At 59.2% G+C, this 18277-nt stretch overlaps 2 protein-coding genes across 12 annotated transcripts; both read right to left on the bottom strand.

Moving 5' to 3' along the window:
* Window positions 1-2413: 2413 nt before the first annotated feature.
* Window positions 2414-3235, bottom strand: Inafm1 (InaF motif containing 1). The gene has a single exon (XM_048369213.1). It carries the CDS (start codon window positions 3107-3109, stop codon window positions 2693-2695), a length of 417 nt encoding a protein of 138 aa, XP_048225170.1. The 5' UTR covers window positions 3110-3235; the 3' UTR covers window positions 2414-2692.
* A 278-nt stretch (window positions 3236-3513) lies between these two features.
* On the bottom strand, window positions 3514-14553 carry Ccdc9 (coiled-coil domain containing 9). 11 transcript variants are annotated; one of them, XM_048369198.1, is made up of 16 exons: window positions 14474-14537; window positions 12676-12720; window positions 12264-12330; window positions 12033-12137; window positions 10721-10822; window positions 10338-10583; window positions 9486-9569; window positions 9226-9399; window positions 8467-8648; window positions 6452-6504; window positions 6204-6336; window positions 5863-5956; window positions 5384-5789; window positions 4893-4985; window positions 4240-4289; window positions 3515-3819 (listed from the first exon to the last, which is right to left on the bottom strand). In XM_048369198.1, exons 3-16 carry the CDS (start codon window positions 12264-12266, stop codon window positions 3802-3804), a joined length of 1743 nt encoding a protein of 580 aa, XP_048225155.1. In that variant the 5' UTR covers window positions 12267-12330; window positions 12676-12720; window positions 14474-14537; the 3' UTR covers window positions 3515-3801. The 11 variants fall into 11 exon arrangements, with proteins under 11 accessions (XP_048225157.1, XP_048225158.1, XP_048225153.1 ...); XM_048369197.1 differs by having other exon boundaries at window positions 14461-14536; XM_048369199.1 differs by lacking the exon at window positions 14474-14537 and adding an exon at window positions 13516-13728.
* Between the last annotated feature and the right edge of the window lie 3724 nt (window positions 14554-18277).

Raw genomic sequence — 18277 nt, 5'->3', positions numbered from 1 at the left:
TTGGGGTTTTCACTGGGTTCTGCAAGAGGGCACCCTGGCTGGGTCCCTCCATGACACCCACAAGTTCTGCCCATCTTGGAACTCGGGGCTCCTTGCGGCTAGGTGGCACAGCCTCCTCCCCTGCCTAGGCTCAGCCCATCTTTGGGCCTACGTCCTTCATTTGTTTCTTGCCGTGTGTGTGTGTGTGTGTTCTGGGGCTTAAACTCAGGGCCTGGGCACTGTCCCTGGGCTTTTTCACTCAAGGCTAGCACTCTACCACTTGATCCACGACTCTGCTTCCAGCTCTTTGGTGGTTAGAGATAAGAGTCTCACTGACTTTCCTGCCCAGGCATGGCCTGGAACCATCCTCAGATCTGTCTTTTGAGTAGCTGGAATTACAGGGAAGAGCCACCATGCTCTACCATCATTGCAGTTCAGTAACAAAGTCTGTGACAAGCTGGACGCTGGTAGCTCATGCTTGTTATCCTACTCAGGAGGCTGAGATCTGAGGATTGTGGTTCAAAGCCATTCCGGGTAGGAAAGTCCATGAGACTTTTTTCTTTTTCTTTTTTGCAGGTGCTGGGGCTTTGAACTCAGGGCCTGAGCACTGTCCCTGAGCCTCTCTGTGCTCAAGGCCACAGCGCCACTTCCAGAAGTGGCCACAACTTTTTCTGTTTATGTGCTACTGAGGAATGGAACCCAGGGCTTCAGGCACGCTAGACAAGCACTTTATTGCTAAGCCACATTCCCAGCCCTCCATGAGACTCTTATTTCCAATAAATCACAGAAAAGGCTCGAAGTGGTGATGTAGTTCAAGTGATAGAGTGCTAGCCTTGAGCAAAAGGACCTTAGGATATTCTTTATCATATCACTTTTTTTAAGTGTTGAATATATTCCTGTTTATTTTTCTATGTTCTGTTTTGTAGCCTTAAGAAGTGTTTTGAACATATTCTGAATGTATAAAATAAGAGTAAATGCTCTACATGGTGTGATGCTGCATTCTATATAAAACTGTGTATATTTAAAAAAAAAAAAAAAAAGGACCTTGGGGGGGAAAAGTCTGTTACAATTGAATTGAGGAAGACGGAAAGACAGGTGCCAACGGCTCACACCTGTGATCCCAGCTACTCAGGAGGCTGATTGCTGAGATTGTGGTTTGAAGCCAGCCCTGGAAGGAAAAGTCCATGAGATTTTTATCTCCAATAATCTACTCAGAAAAAGCAGGAAGTGGCACTGTGGCTCAAGTGGTAGAGTGCAAGCCTTGAATAAAAAGATCAGGAACAGTACCCAGGCCATGAGTTCCAGAACCAGAAAAAAAATTTTTTGAATGGAGACATAGAAAAGCTATACACATGTTCTTGGCACATTGTGTATTGTATATATGTCTACCTGACCTAGGGAAGGGAAAGAAAAACAGGGTGTAAGATATCACAAGAAATGTACACACTACCCTAGTATGTAACTGTACCCTTTTTGCACAACACCTTGTCAAAAAAAATGTTTAATAAATAAATTACAAGAAAAAAGAAAAGCTATACACACAGTCCTCCACATTCAGACACCGCTCCCACTAACCCATCATAAATTGAAAATACCCTGCATCCAGAAGGTGTGCAGCATGCCATATGCCACCCACTCAACCTACTCCACAGCCTGGTGTGGCAGCCCAGCCCTGCAGAGGTGCCTGTTGCTCCCTTGGGTCCCCAACCTCTAGGGGACACATGACCCTCAGGAAGGGGGGGCTTCTGCAGCACTGGGGTGTGGCATGGCTGAGACTGGGAAGATGTGGAAAGGAGGTAGGAGGAGCTGGGGTAGGGACAGGACACAGCCAGGAGACTTGGGACAGCCAGCCAGGACAGCCAGATCCAGACAGCCACAAGAAGGAAGACTGGCGACCCTGAGGCTGGAAACTCAAAATGAGGGGCACTGGGGAGAACCCCCGACTCCCGCTCGCACTCCCTGCATCCAGAGGTTTGGGCTTTTAGGCCAACTTTTACACTCTAGACCAAAGAGATTGAGTGACCTTCCTAATGATAGCGGAAATGGGAGGAAGGGCTAGGATTTGAACCTGGGCAGCTGCTTCACCTGAAGGCCATGGGGGATCCCAGGCCTGCCAAGGCTGGGCCTTCGCCAGAAGCCCCAGCAACCTGAGTCTCTCAGGCGCCATTAAGACCAGAGACTGCCTTCCCTGGGAAGGGAACAGTGCTTCGATGCCTGGACGAAGGTGGGCACGGCTGCGCCCCGTGTCCTGCCTAACTGTCCCCAAGCCCTTCCCCAGGCCCGCCTGTCACGTCCTCGGCCGAAGACCTTCTCGGCCTGACCGTCAGTGGTCCTGCACTGCTGGGCCCTCTCCCCTCGAGTACCGCCCAAAGACGGGGGGGGGGGGGGAAGCACGGGGACCGGTGAGTTAAGGGGGCACGGGCGGCCCCGAGGGCGAGGACGGAAACCACACCGACACCACGGGGCAGCAGAGGCTGGCGTTTATTGCAGATGGCCGTGGAGATGGGGAGAAGCGCGGGCTCCCCGCCCCCCCGGCTGCGGGCTGCGGGCACAGAATCCTCCCGGGGACGGTCAGGACATGGGCAGGATCGGAGAGGGGCCGCAGCCGGTGCCCCCGCAGGCCCCGTGCTCCAGGACGACGGCTTGGGGACACTAGGCGCGGGCGCTGAGTGGATTCCGGGGGGGGCGGCCGGCCCAGCGGGTGGGCGGGAGGTTACCCGGGTCCTGGGCCCCCCGCGGCCCCGGGCGATCCTCCAAGTGTCGGGCGGCTCCCGGGGTCTCGGCGGCGGCGGCGGCTCCGCGGCAGCTCGAGCTGGGGTCGTGGCCCGCCCGGGCCCCCTAGGAGGCAGGAGACTGCGGCGGGAGCGGGCGGCGGCGCGGGCGGCGCGCCGGGGCGGGCGGCGCACGGCGGGAGCGGCGCGCTAGGCGCCGGGCCGCCAGGGCCCGCGGGGGGCCGCGCGGGCACCCAGATGAGACCGTAGTACACGGCGAGCAGCACGGCGGCCAGCGACACGCAGAGGAAGTAGGCGCAGACCGGGGCCAGGCGCAGCCAGCGGCCCCGCGGGCCCTCGCTCAGCCCCGCGCTGCCCGGACTCTCGCCGCCGCCGCCCACGCAGCTCGTGCCCCGCATCGCCGCGGATCACTCCGCCCGCGCGCCGACCCGCAAAGCTCCACCCACGCCCGAGGACCGCCCCCGGGGCGCGTGGCCACGCCCAGAGGGGAGGGCCTCCCCACCTGCGGACAAGCCCCTCCCGCCTCCGGCCAATCCCCAAGGCCCCTTGACCCCACCTCCTCGTGCTGACCCCGCCCTGGGCCTTAACCCCGCCCACTTCTAGCCTCCGGCTTCACTGGGGCTTTGCCCTGCCTCCTCGCCCATCCCCATTGCTTTAAGGCCTAGCCTGGCCACGTGCTCAGTCCGGGCTGAGAACCCCAACGGTTCTCCACTCCTGGGCCCCCGCCCCCACCGGTGGTCCCAGCGTCGTTCCAGCGCTTGACATCCAATCTAAGCCGGCCGGAGCCCCGCCCACCCTATTGGCCCCGCCCACCGGCCCCCGCCCCTCACAGCGCCAATCTGGGTTCCCGGTGTCCTGCCACACGGGTGTTGAGCCTACCCCGGTCCTGCGAGGTTCCAGCTGCGCCCCTCACCCCGGCCAGGCTCCTACCCCCAGCACCTCCAGCACTCATCCTCCCTTTCTCCCGTTCCCTGGAGCCCTGGGACCACGGCGGGTCCTGGAAGGACCACTGCCCGGAGAGCGAATAGCCCCCTCCTGCCGCTCCCTCCCCACCGGGGCCCGGAGCTTCTGTCCCCGCCCAGCAGCGTCTTCAGGAATTCGGGGAGGCCTGCAGGAGGGGGAGGGGAGAAGAGTCAGGGGGTGAAGGAGGACCCCCTCACCCCACCTCTTCTGCCACAGAAAAGCCCGCAAGCACAGCCTCCGCCGGCCGCCGCGACACGGCTAGTAAGGTAGCGGAAGCGCGGCGTCTAATGGAGCTGCGGCGGCGCCGGGGGTTCAAGTCTGCAGCCAGTGGCCGAAGGAGACGGAATGGGCTAACTCCTCTCCGCCTCCCCGAGCCTCGACGTCCCGATCCGGGCCTGCACCGAATTTCAACTATGCCCTGGCGCCGCCCCCTTACATTTAACCCTGTCCTGGCGGCAGTGGCGGAAGCAGAGGAGCGGGCCGCGGGTGCGGTTAGTGCGGGCCGGGCGGTCATGCGGGCAGCCCTCGGGGGCGGCGCGGCCGCCACCACCTTGCAGAAACGCACCCTGTGGAAGTCCGTGATCTCCGCCATCTCCTGGCTCTTGGGGCCCGCCTCTGAGGGAGAGAGGGGATGCTCAGCGGCGGGAACAGCCCGCCACCCCCACTCCAGCTGCGGGCCTGTTACCGCCTCCTGCTGGACCCACGAAGCAGTACACCCCAACATCACTGACTACAACTGGAGACAACTAGGCGCCCACTGGATTCTCGCAGGGACCAACACCCCAAACTGCCCTGGAGTCCACTTCACAGTCCTAACCAGCCTCTACCAAGCCAGCCCTCCATGTAGGACCCTCCTGCCCCTTCCCTCCGACCCACCGGTGGGTGGGAGGGGGCGGCAGTCACTGGTGGTGAGCCACTGCTCCCACACCTAGTGGCCCACAATCCCAACTCTGCATTTGGGTCTTGTCCACTAGGCTGCTCTCCAAAATGAATCCTGCTCATCCTAAACCAGCTTCTCTGCCCAACCCTCCCCCAGGGCCTGGCCCCAGGCCCACCATCTCTGACTTTCCAAAGACCGCCTTGCACCATCCACCTTCTCCAGCTGCCAGCCATGCCATTCCTACCTCATCCTGGTACCTCCTCCAGCCTCCCCTCCACTCTGGCCCGACGGTCCTCCCCTGCCCTTCTCCCCCACCACACCATGGGTCGGTCCCCCACCTGGAGTTGCCTCAGACCCCTCCTCTTCAGCTTTCTGGGCTCCTGGGAGGTTGGGCCCACTCTCCAAGAAGGCAGGTGCTGGCTGGTCACCTCCTGGGAAAGGGGAGGCCCAGTCAAGCCCCCTCCCCTCCAAACAGCACCACACCAGTGAGAGAGTGAGAGAGAGAGTGAGAGAGAGAGAGAGAGAGATAGAGAGAGAGAGAGAAGGGCTGGGGAACTGCTAGGGCTGAAGGACACACTGGGGGAAGGTCACTGGAGATGTGAACTCTTTATTGGGGAGGTAGCAGCTCTGAACAAGCAGGGCAGGCTCTGGAAGCCGACAGCCCCAGGGCCACCAGGGCAGTGGGGCACATGGGGGTGCTGGGCCCTGCCACACCCCTCATGCACACACAGCAACCAGCTTCATGCATTCCCAGAAGGCCAGGCCTCACCAGGAGAGAGGGTGTCAGGTGGGTGGGCCCCCCGGGGAGATTTCAGCTCCATCTCCTCACCCCAGTCAGGCACAGGCTGATGGCCGGTGGGTGTTGAGAAGGGGCTGGAAGGCGTGGCTGGGGCTGGGGAGAGCTCCTGGGGCTCCTGGGGCTCCTCTGGTTCCCCAGGCTCCAGGGACTCCTGGGGCCTGGGAGGTGCTGGGTTGGCCTGGTCCACGGTGGGGTCCCGGATGGGCTCAGCTTCCAAGATGGAGTGGTCTTGGGCTTGGGCTTGCTCTGGCTCCTCAGCACCCTCTTCCTCCTCAGGTTCCTCCTCTTCCTCCTCAGTCACATCCTCACTTACATCCTCCCATTCTTCATCCTCCTCCACCCCATCGTCGTCGTCCTCCTCGCCCTCCTCCCCCGCACAGTCCTCCTCGCCCTCATCCTCAGGTGGCCGATGGACAAGGGCCTGGGTCTCGGGAGGCTGTGGGAACACAAGTGCATCAGGGAACTTCTGTGGGCCCTAGACACCCCCATGTGCACCGGCCCCACCTTACCTGCACCAGCGTTTCCTTCGGGGCAGGGGGCGGCAAGGCCTCGGGGGCTGGGGACACTGCCTCCTCTTTGCTCTCCCAGCGGTCATCATGGTCACTGGAAGGGACAGAGGGTGGCTGAGGCCCAGGTGGGGGCCGACAGAAGGAAGGCCTCCTACCTCTCACACTAAGGGAATGTGGATGTGTGTCCCCAGTTGTCAGGTGGCAGAAGCAGACAGTGGAGGGGGAGGGCACAGGACCACATCCCTGACAGAGCCACCTGCACATCCACACCAAGTGAAGGAAGCAAGGACCAGTGACAGCCACCCAGCTCAGTGGACCATACCCGGGAAGGGCACCCCCACCTGTATACACGGGGCGCAGCCTTGGCCTGGGGTCGGCTGTTCTTCCTTCTGCGGTTGCTGACCTCAGCTTTATGCTGCGAGAGAAACTCCCCAAATGTGGGGGGCTTTGGGGGCCGGGCCCAGGCCTGGTCATCTAGGACAGAACCCAGAGCAGGTCAGGGGAGAAGGGCAAGGCCCAAGTGTGTACTCCCCAGCTCCACCCGCAGCACAGCAGCTCTCCAGAGCCGTCCACAAGGCTCAGCACTCACCGTAACGGTGGGTGGCTTCGTGGGAGGGGGCAGGGGGAGGGCCATCCTTGAACCTGGGAAAGAGGAGATCGGAGGTCAGTGTGGGTGGCTGGGAAACAAGGGAGCACAGCAGGCTTAGAAATCAACCAAAAGGGGCTGGGAATGTGGCCTAGTGGTAGAGTGCTTGCCTTGCATCCATAAAGCCCTGGGTTTGATTCTCAGCACCACATATACTGAAAAAGCCAAAAGTGGTGCTGTGGCTCAAGTGGTAGAGTGCTAGCCTTGAGCAAAAAGAAGCCAAGGACAGTGCTCAGGTCCTGAGTTCAAGCCCCAGGACCGGCAAAAAAAAAAAAAATCAACCTGAAGGGCTCACTGATGGAAGGGGGACAGCATAGGCTTACAGGAACGGCACACTTAATGTCAAAAACTCAGAATTTGCACCCCCATATTCCTTGCCAGAGACCGTGATAAAGGACAGGATGCTCCCTAGCTCCTGTATGATTCCTTCCTGCCGCAATCTTCACCAGCAAAGCAGGTTCACCCACCACACCTAGCTCTGCCTCAGGGCCTTTGCCTCTGCTGCTCCCAGAATATTCTTCCCACATCTCCTTCACCTGCTTGAGGCCTGATCTCAGAGGCTCTCTCCTGTCACCTGTCTAACCCTACCGCCTTCCTCCGACAGCCTAGCCCAGGTGGCTTCACCTTGCCAGCACACTCCATGAAGGCACTGGGGTGCACTCATTGCTAGAACCTGCAGAACACGGCCTTGCCACGCTGCTGATGAAATCAAGGCACACACAGGAAAAAAACAACAGTTCTTTCCAGGGCCTCCTGCCCTCTCTCAGCTTTTTTTTGCTCAGGTGCTCTACCACTTAAGCCAGCTTTTTGATAGTTAATTTGAAACATCTCACAGACTTTCCTGCCCCAGCTGGCTTTGAACCACAATCCTCAGATTTCAGCCTCCTGAGTAGCTAAAATTGAAGGAGTGAGCACTGGCACTCAAGTTCTTTCCTCATTCTTTTTTTTTTTTTTTTTTTGCCAGTCCTGGGCCTTGGACTCAGGGCCTGAGCACTGTCCCTGGCTTCTTCCCGCTCAAGGCTAGCACTCTGCCACTTGAGCCACAGCGCCGCTTCTGGCCGTTTTCTGTATATGTGGTGCTGGGGAATCGAACCTAGGGCCTCGTGTATCCGAGGCAGGCACTCTTGCCGCTAGGCTATATCCCCAGCCCCTCTTTCCTCATTCTTAACCTGGAGAACATCTCAAAAGGTCAGCTACAGTTTCTGTCCAACAAGCTAGCTTGCAAACCCCAAATGAGTGCTCCCCAAACTAGGCAAAGAAGCAAAATTTCCTCTCCCTTAGCCAGAGCCCACAGAAAAGAGCTACAGTACATGACAAGTCCCAGCAGTGTAGAGGAAGGGAGAGGGTAAAAGCCAGACTGGTCAGCTCTTCCAGAAGTTTCTGCCAGGCGGACACACTGACAACCTTGCTGAGAGTTTGGCAGGATGCTTCCTGGGACAGGCTTAAGGACAGGACACTGGCACGAGGCCAGGTGGTGGGGCTGGCAGCTGTGTGCAGGGGATGCGGGATGGTAGGCCAGGTTAAGGGCTGGGGAGGAGCTGGCCTGGCCACTGTGGGCAATGCTTGGCCACCACGACATCCACGGGAGGCCAAGATCATCCCCATGCCAGGACAGGGGTCTCCCTCAGTGGCTGCTGCCCTCAGCTGGACCCTTTAATGAACCCACGTGGAATGTATTCACCCAGAAGGTTCTGGAAAAGTCAATGGAGGGATGTCAATAAGGGCCTGTAACGAGGCTTTGCCCTCCCCATCTCTGGGACCCTGGAAGTTCTCATGCCTGCATCCCTTGCTGTGGAGGCAGCCCCAATGCCTGAGCTCCACCGGCCTGCGAAGCTGCGCATAGGGGACCCTGAGCTCAACGTCTCGGCCATGGGAGCCGTGACTATGCGGGAGAGCTTCCCAGGCCTCCAGGGGGCCATCTGTCAGATACCCCAGGAGGAGGGGACAGCAGGACTCACATGCCATCGGTCTTCTCTGCATCCCACTCCCGCCGCCACTGGCCTGTGGGCTTGCGATGTCGCTGCAGCCGCTCTTGGTCTATCTTCTCCCTCTCCTGCTTCCAGCGCAGGTACTCAGAGCGCTCTCGGCCCGTCATGGACAGTGTCATATCGCCAGCTCCGCCCAGGCCAGCCCGGCGGCCCTGCTCCCAGCCACATACAGTCACTGCCTGTCCCCACTGCCCGCCTGAGCCCCAAGATGCCCGAGTGGGCACCAAATGCATATAGGGAGGAGGTGACAAGCAGTAGCATGAGCAGGTGGCCTCCTAGAGGCCCCCATCTGTGTTAGGCAGTCCCTGCTCTCACTCTGCTGTGCCCACCTCTTAGATGGTCACCTGTGGCTCCCACAGGCAAGCCCCAGCAGGGAGGGGCTTTGCCTTACAACGATGCTCAGTAACCAAAATGGTGCCAGGAGCCAGGAGCTTGGTACCAAGTAAGAATAAAATGGTGCCTGACACTCCTTAGTGCCTGGTAAATACAGGACTGTCAGTAAGAAGACACTTCCCAACCAGCCCAGAAATCAGGAATGGAGAGGGGGAGGGAGAAGGCCGCCACCCTTCCCTCCCCCGTCCCCGAGCCCAGCTGTTGCCAGCCCCTGTCCTCCTAAGACACCACAGCAATCCTTCCCAGGACACAGATCTGCCCAGGGACCTACGACCCGGCGCCCAGCCACACTGGGTGCCTAGGCAGCACGGCAGGGCCCCTGTAGCTGGCACCCACCTGCCGCTCCTGCTCCAGGCCGCAGCGCACCCGCTCAAAGTCAGTGCCCCCCCAGTTGCGCCCGTGCCGGCGGCTACCCTCACGGCGGTCCCGCTCAGGCTCCTCCAGCGGTCCACTGCGACGCCGGGGGTCATCCAGAAAATTCCGCACTGGGTTGGGTTCGAGCACCCCTTCCTGCAGCACAGTGGCAGGGTTGGGGTTGGCAGGCCACCCAGGCCCAGGGTCCCAGGGCTCCACCGGCCCTGGCCCACAACACTGACCCGCTGGTTCCGCTCATACTCCGCAATCTTCTCCATCTCCTCATTCATCTTCTCAATGTTCTGTCGGCGACGCTCCTCCCACTCCTGGGGGCAGAGGGGGCGCCAGGTCGGGGACCCAGCCCCAAGCCTGCACTGGGTCCCCTCGGGACATCACCCGTCCTTGTCACCTCGTCCCTGACACTGAGGTAAATCTGAGTCTGGCAAACAGCTGATGCTGCAAGATCCGTGCCAGGGTGCTGCCCAGACCCGCCTTCCCCTTCCCAGAGGAGCTGTCCCCTTCCCAGCCTGCAGCCAGGAGGGGGGGTGGGGTGTGTGGCCTCAGTCCTCTGAGAGCCCAGATTGGCCTGGACCGCACCCATCCGTGCGAAGGGCCTGCCACAGGTACCCCAGGGCGATGTCACAGACCCCTCCACCCACCACTGACTGCCCCTCCGTGAATTCAGACTTTCTAGGCCACTCTTTTCTTCCTTTTTTAAAAATCAGTTGTAGGGCTTAAACTCAGGGCCTGGGTGCTGTTCTTGAACTCTTTTGCTCAAGGCTAGCACTCTACCACTTGGAATCACAGCTCCACTTCCAGTTTTTTGAGTGGTTGGTTACCTGGAAATCAGAGTCTCATGGGGACTTTTCTGCACAGGCTGACTTTGAACCACAACCTTCTAGCTAGTATTACAGGCGTGAGCCACTGGAACCCAGCTCCATTTATTTCTTTATTTGGGCTTTTTGGGAACAGTCCTGCCATGCTGCCTTGACTCTCTAGAACTCTCCATCTCTTGCTGGGAACACTGCACCGGCCAGAAGGGGAAGGAACGAGGAGGATGCTCAGTGTGGAGCTTCCACCTTCGCACCTCCTACCTTCGATCTGCGGTCAGAGGTTGAAGCATCTCCTGCTCCTGAGAGATGAGGGGAGCCCCGACCCCGGCCCCTCCGGCCTCTGCCTCCAGCCCTTCGTGGTTGCTCCCCAGAAGTGTCTTCCCAGCCATGGGGACCCCGGCCTAGGTTTGTCCGACTTCCCTGCCGCGGGGGAGGCCGACCTCCCTTGCTGGCCCCTGAAGGCTGATGGGCTCCAGGAGACCTCCGAGGTGGGCCCAGGTTCTTCTCCTGAGAGAGGAGGGAGAAGCACTGTCATGGGGTGGAGAGATGAAGACGGGGGCGGGAGGGGGGGAGAGGGGGGAATGCGGCAGTCAGGGCCCCATAGATCTGGGCAGCTGGACCCTCCCGATCCTTGGATAGCTCACCATGTCTGCTGCCACATCTTCCTTCTCCAGTGAGCGGCCCTTCCGGGGTGCTGTGACGGCTACCCCCTCCAGCTCAGCCTTCTTCCGGTCCTCCTCGATCTCCTGAGAGCAGCATTGGGAGTCAGGGCTCCATGCACCAGCTACACTCCCACAGCTCCTGAGAGCTCCTAAGTGAAGCCCCAACACCTCTCAAACTAAGCCAGTCTATGCCCCCCAATCTGAACCAGTCTGGCTGCCCCCCAACAGCTCACAGCTCTCAAACTTTTCCTGGCCTTCTTACTGCTGCAGAACAAACCAGGCTCAAACCTGCCTCAGGGCCTTTGCGCCAGCTGTTCCCTCTGTTCCTTCACCCCATATCACCTCACTTAGGTCTCAGCTCAAATGTCCCCATCTCAGGGGGACCGGTGTCCCTTGCTGCCCTGCTCTGCACCCATTGGTCTGCTGGCTTCCAGATGCACCCCCAAGCCTACTTCACCACCCAGCATGCGATAGGCTTCAATGAATGAACACATGAATAATGAGTCAATGAAGCCCACACCTCCTCCTAGGGCCCACCCCAGCACGCACCAACTCTTGGGCCTACCCTCCACAGCCCAGCAGAGCCTGGCACTTCTTCCTTGCCTTCCTGTCTCCAGTGTTACCAGGGTCACCTCCTCCCATCCACCACAGAGCAACCAGAGGACAGGCTCCAAAAAGCTATTCACGGTTGGCTTTTGCCAAAGCCCTCCAGAACACCTTAGGATCCTCAGAATCCAGGGCCTGCTTGCCCTCTCTACATCAGTTCCCCAAACAGATGCCTCCAACTTGAAACTCCAGCCTGCTCTCCAATCCAAACCTGTGTCTATACTACTTCCTTCATCTGAGCTATTCCCTTTTCCTTTGCAACTGCCTGCTATCTGCTAACCTGGCAGGCCTTGTCTTCCAGAAAGCCCTCCCTAAAGTCCCCCAGGCTGGAGGGGAGAGTGCCCTCTGCCCTCCCTTGAAACCCCTCATCCCAGCCTTGCCCACTGGGTGCAGTGCGGGTCGGCACCAACCAAGGGCAGGGCTGTCTCCCTGCCTGTGGAGCCCTGGAAGGAAAGGCTGAGGCCTGTCAGTCACAGCTGATCCTTGGCACCCACTCAGCCAGGGAGCCAGGGAGCGGTTGTGATGAATGAACGAGAGATGGGATGAAGGAAGGATGCCAGGACAGTCCTATGGCACTCATCCCAACAGTGACCATGAGCCATGAGAAGCTTATAAGGAAGGGAGAGGTGAGAAAAACTCACTGCGGGGAGGAGAGGGGATGGGGTCTCCCAGGACAGGGCTAGGGCACCTGGTAGCGCCGGATGAGGGCCTCATTCTTCCGCCGGAGAGCCTCAATCCTCTTGTCCAACTCCGAATCCTTCTCCTCCTTGGATTTCAAATCCAGTGTGGCTGCCTGAGTCCAGCAGGTGGTGGAGGGATGGAAGGAGAGCCCTTAAGTGGCCAGGGCATCTCAATCCAAGCTCCCACCCTCCCACATCTCCTGACCATGCTCCATCTGGCTGCCCACTCCCCAGCTCACCATTTGGCTGGCTGAACCAAGGTCCCAGTAAGCTCCACCACAGAATCTGGATCGCCACTTGGGGCTCCTGAAGATAGAGGAACAGCAGGCTAAGGGCCGCGGCACCCCAAATCAGCTCCATTCTTTCCTTAATTGGGGCTCCTCACATACAACACCTATAACCCAAGACAATTCTAAACTATCCACCCTGCTTCTAGCTGTGCCTGCCCAGCCTGTAAGGGCACATTTAGCCTAGAACCGGATCTCATGAGAGCTACACCCCTTCCTCCCAAGCTGCACATCAGCTTCTAGAAGTGAGGCAGAGCAAGTCACAGGAAAATATGCCTGGGAAATGAGATCCTAAATATTAATGAACAGCTTGATTCAACCCACACAGGAAGCCTGGTACCAGTGGTTCCCACCTGTTATTTACCTTCTCAGGAGGCTAGGAACCAGGGGATCTCAGTTGGAGGCCAATCTGTGTAGAAAAGTTTGGGAAGCTCCAACTCCAAAATAACCAGCAACCCAGGCACTGGTGGCTCACACCTGTAATCCTAACTACTCAGGAGACTGAGATTTGAGGAGCCCTCCAAGCAGGGAAATCTGTGAGGCTCTTATCACCAAAATGCCTGGAGGGGCTGGGAATGTGGCTTAGCAGTGGAGTGCTTCTCTAGCATGCATGAAGCCCTGGGTTCGATTCCTCAGCACCACAGAAACAGAAAAAAGCCAGAAGTGGTGCTGTGGCTCAAGTGCTAGCCTGGAGCAAAAGGAAGCCAGGGACAGTGCTCAGGCCCTGAGTTCAAGACTGGCAAAAAAAAAAAAAAAAAGCCTGGAAAGGAGCTCTAGCACAAGTGGTAGAGGGCTAATCTTCAGAAAACAACAACAAAAACAACTAAGGGACAGCACCCAGGCCCTGAGAATCTCCCAGGCCTGGCTGTGCACTGTCCTTTCTTGGTTCTGCTTTACTAATACTTTCTTGGCAACTACCTCTTGGCGTCCTAAAATTCTTTTTTGGGACAAGGTCATGAGCCTAGCACCTCGGAGCCAGATCCCTGGGGAGCATCACCGACTGCGGTAGTGGAACTAGTTCCCAAAGCCGATGCTGGTACTGTTCACCTCCAGCTCTGCCTGGTGAGCTTCGGACCTCCAGCCCCCCACTCAAATTCAGTTGCCAGTCCCAACTCTGACACCACGAGCCCTAATCTCCCAGGGCAATGCCCCTCCTCCCGCATCCAAATAAGGCACCACACTCGAGAAGATTCCTCAAACAAACCCCGGACCACCTGAGGACGCCTCCTAGCCCGAACGTGGGCCAAACATGGCTTCCCCAGTGAATCCTGCACTGTCTAGCCAGGACAAAACTTCCGGAGGAAGAGCGCACCAACTTCCAGCGCGGGCCTTCCACCCCGCTGAAAACCATGCGGCCCCGCCCCCAGCGAGCACCAAACTTCAGGCCACGCCCATCCCGCCAGCCTCCTCGCCACGCCCACACGCCGGGGTAATTAATCTGACTCGGCTACGGACTTTCCAGTGCCGGCTCCACCACCTCCAACCCCTACCCTGGCTCCTCAGGCAACGGCCTAGCCCGGCTCCGATTCTCGCGTTAGTACTCTGGCCCCGGCCCCAGTCCACCTCAGCCACTCGCAGGTCCCGCCTCATACGTGCCCCGCCAACCTCCTCCCGGCCACGCCCCCTGACCCCAGCCCGGTCCAGTCAGCGCCTAGCCCCGCCCCCGCGCCACAGGCTCCACCCCCAACAGCCCCGCCAGAATCCAGGCCTTGCCCCCCCCTCTTCCTTCCCACACACCTCTCCCCGGACCTCTCACCCGGTGCTTACTGTCCCGGCTTTCACCTCAGCCCGTGGATCCGCCCCATGTTTCCAGGACAACCAGAAGAACCTACTACTAGTCAGGGACAACTTTCTCACCCCGCCTCTAGCACTTGCGGCCACCGTCCCGGTTTCCACCCCTAGCTCTTCACTGAGGCTCTGGCCCCGCCCCTCCCGCCAAGCACACCCTTAGGCCCCGCCCCTAACCGCCACCCCGCTCGAGGCCCCGCCCACACTCCAACGTCCAGCCCCGCCAGCGCCCTTCCATCTGCCCACGTGGGCGTCTTGGCCCCGCCCCCCGCAGAGAACACTGACCCCGCCCCCGCGCGTGCTCCCGGTTCTCTCACGTGAGGCCTCAGGCCCCGCCCTCTCTGGCGCGCTCCCGGCCCACCTCCTCGGGTCACCTGTCTCGGAGACCCCACGGCGTCCGTGACTCCGGCTCTCGGTCTGCCTCCGCGTCCGCAGCTCCCGGGCCGCGCGCGTCACTTCCCGCTCGCACCATGTGACGAGGGGCAAAATAAAGAAGGTCACTTCCGGTCCACCGGCCCGTTTCCGGAGCCTTAAAGGGACCGCGACCCCACTCGTGGAAGTGAGAAGCAGAGCCCCGGGTACACTAAGGTGCTTTGCCCGCTTCTTCCTAGCACGAACCCCAAGAATTAGTTCATCCCCCTGCCTTCCTGAGGAAAGACACGACTGTGGGAGATGCCCTACAAAAGGGGCAGCAGCTGGCCACGGCCCGTGGGGGTAGGGAGTAGGCGTCTCGAGTGAACGAGGCTATGAGACGCTAGAGTCAAGGCCTGGTACGTTATTCGTCCTCAGTAAAGGGAGATCCTTATTATGACTTCTAAGAAGACAATATTACTGCAGCAAAAGTAAATTCACATTTTACTGGGCAGGAAAATGAACCCAGGAAGATCAGGTTACACGAGGGCCTGCAGATGTGTGTGTGTGTATGTGTGCGTGTGCAATATATTATATATGCAACACATATGCAACATTTGGAGAAAAGAATGAAAAAGTTGGATATAAGAAAGAGGCCACCAGAGGGCGCTGCGGCCGCTGTCGCTGGGCCCTTGGACCTGCGTTCATTCCATAACTGTCACACTGAAAACCCACTGGGTGGCGACTTGGGGGGGGGGGCGGGGGAAGACTTGCAGCCTACCCGCGAGCATTCTCAGGAGGACGCAGGGACGAACAAACCAAATGCATGTGTGATGAAGTTGCAGGGAAAGAAAAAAATAAGGCCGGGGGAGGGGGGGGCTCCAGCATAGTCAGTGGAGAGAGGACAGGCAGTATGTTGGGCTCAACTGTAGAGGGAAACTGAGGCATGCCCAGTAGGAAACCCAGAGTGACCCTTCTTTTTTTTTTTTCACAAGTCAGGGTGAAAAGATGAAATCCTGGGACCTGGGATGCAGCTCAGTGGCAGAACACTTGCCTAGTTCACATAAAGCCCATGGTTCCAGACACAGCCCTGCAAAAGAATCCATCAAATCAAGCACTCTAAATACATCCAGGACTGGGCACCAGTGGCTCACGCCTATAATCCTAGTAATCAGAAAGCTGAGATCTGAGGATAGCCGTCAGAAGCCAGCCTGGATAGGAAAGTCTGTGAGACTTTTATCTCCAATTAACCACCCAAAAGCCAGAGGTAGATCTGTTGTTGAGCACAAAAGCTCAGAGACAGCACCCAGGTCCTGCGTTCGAATCTCAGGATCTGGCACGTGTACATACACACACAGAGCTTAGCATTCACAAGGCTCTGGGTTCCATCGTCAGCAAGAGAGGTCCGTGTGCATCTTGAGCGCATCCTGAGTGGTACTGTGGCTGACCGGTGGTACCCCGGCGGGTGGTATCCCCGGTGGTGGGTGGTACCCTGGGTGGCCCGTGGTACCCAGGAGCCCAGCGCGAGCTTTGGGCCAGACGCCTGCGTTTCCACCTCTCGCCGCTGGGAGGCAGCAGGCGCCCGGAGGATCGGCCTGCCCGGCCAGAACTCAGAGAAGAGTGGGGGCCGCTTAGGCGGAGGAAGCTGATGAAATCCTAGCCAACTTGCAGTGAGCTCATCCTGCCCGCCCGGGCGCCTCCGGAAGCCGCAGGGCCGCCGGGCCTCCGCCTGGCCTGAGCGATAAAGCCCCGGTGCTGTATACCAGGGCGGGAAGTCCTTCCTGAAGTCTACCCCGCGTGGCGGGGGAGGGGGGAGGGGGGGCGCCAGAGGGTGCTGTTGCCAGAAGCCTAGGCCTGTGGGATGAAGCAGGGAAAGTCTTCTAGCTGTCTCAACAAAATGAAAAGGAGGGGGGTGGGGAGAAATGAGGATAAAGGAGAGAAAGGAAGGAGAGTGGGGAAACTGAGGCAGGGCAGGGGTGGACAGATGTGGAGGTAGAGGTACAGAGAGGAGACAGACAAGGAGAGACTGAAGGTGCAAGAAACGGACGGGACAGGGTGGTGGGGGAGACAGAGACTGGAGACGGGGCATCGGGTCCGGGGCAGCACTCTGGGGAGGGCCAGGCAGCCGCGGGGAGGGGGGGCGGGGCGCCCCTAGGGGTGGGGTGGGCGGGGCCTTGGCGCCCGTTACTAGGTTACCGCGTCACCACAGGACTGGGAACCGCTGACTGGCGAGGCGGCAGCCAATCAGCGCGCGGCAGAGCTGTTCTCGGGCAGGAGGCCTGGAGACACCCCGCCTTCCGACCCCACAGCCCGCCCTGCGCACGCGCGGACACACAACCCGGGCACGCGCTGGACCGCTCACACCGTCCACACACAGGGACTCGGGACGGACACGCACACACGTGGTCCACATTTCACACGCAGCAGCAGTGTCACACCTCACACACAACATGTAACAATCCTGGTGCAGACACTGCGCAGGTGCGTGGTGACACAACCACACGGACACCCACACTTAACAGCACTCCCACACCAACACACAGGCCCAGTGTCACACAATCAGACACACCGCCAACCAACACACAATCCCAGTGTCACACCATCATACACCAACACACAATCCTAGTGTCACACAGTCACTGATACATAATCCCAGTGTCACACAGACACCAACACAATCCTAGCGTCACACTGTCACAGACACATACCATCACACCAACACACAATCCCAATATCACACAATCGTGGACACAGTCACATCAGCTCTCACTCCAGTGTCACTCAGACACCACACAACCCCAGTATCACACAGACACACACCAACACCACCATGCTGTGTCACACAACAGACACACACCATCACAGTTAGACAATAGCTGTGGACACACAACTTAGCGCATAGAAAGCACTGTGACAAGTGCAGCATGCCAACACACACTAGTGCATGAATTGAATGCACAGTCAAACGACACAATCCACCCTGCTATGCCAGCCCCTTACACACAGCCCAGTGGCCACACACACACACACACACACACACACCACACACACACAGAGCCTGGCCTCCTCGGGATGGGATGCTGGGGAGGGTGCCGTGTGTTTGTGTACACACGTGTGTTTGTGTATACATGTGTGTGCAGCCCCTGACAGTCCTTCCGGGGGGCGGGGCCGAGCAGCGGCGCTGTTACCGGGTAAACTTCCCCGCCCCCCACCGCAGCCGTTAGTCACCCCAGGATGATGTCATCGCCTCATTCTGGAGGCTGAGTAATCCTCCGGCCCCGCCCCCCCCAGGTACCAGGGCCCGGGCAGCCGCACCTGGGCTGCGAGGCCCCGCGCCCACAGAGGGGGTCTGCAGCCTCGGGTGCTCCCTGGACTGAGACTTAGCTACCTGGGCCTCTGGAAAGTGGCCTGGAGGCGCACTTTGGGGTCCCTGGAGGCCGGGGGGGGCTCTCAGCCTGGAGCCCATGGCCACCAACTAGTGGTGTGAGGAGAGTAGGGCTTCCAGGCATTTGGGGGGGTGGTCTCACACTGAGCCCCCCCCCCAGCAGTGTAAGGGTCTGGCTGGGCTTGCCGTGCATGTTGGGGTACTTGGGGACCTCGGGGGCTCTATGAACCCAAAGTTCGGGGTTCTCACCTAGGAGTCCTGAGAGGGGAGGGGCAGGCTCATGCCGGTGCCTTCGATGGGGTGGTGATCTTTTGGATGAACTGGATGATTCGGAGTTGGTGGCTTTGGAGGGGGGGGCTGTTCCCCAATATCACCTTACAGTGAAGGACCTCTGAAATGACTTGGGGCCTTGTTTCCCGTGATCAGATACACACTGAGTGAA

This window comes from Perognathus longimembris, chromosome 20, assembly GCF_023159225.1.
Source record: "Perognathus longimembris pacificus isolate PPM17 chromosome 20, ASM2315922v1, whole genome shotgun sequence".
NCBI classification, from domain to species: domain Eukaryota; kingdom Metazoa; phylum Chordata; class Mammalia; order Rodentia; family Heteromyidae; genus Perognathus; species Perognathus longimembris.
The sequence above is the reverse complement of the archived record's forward strand: the minus strand, read 5'-3'. Positions and strand labels throughout refer to the sequence as shown.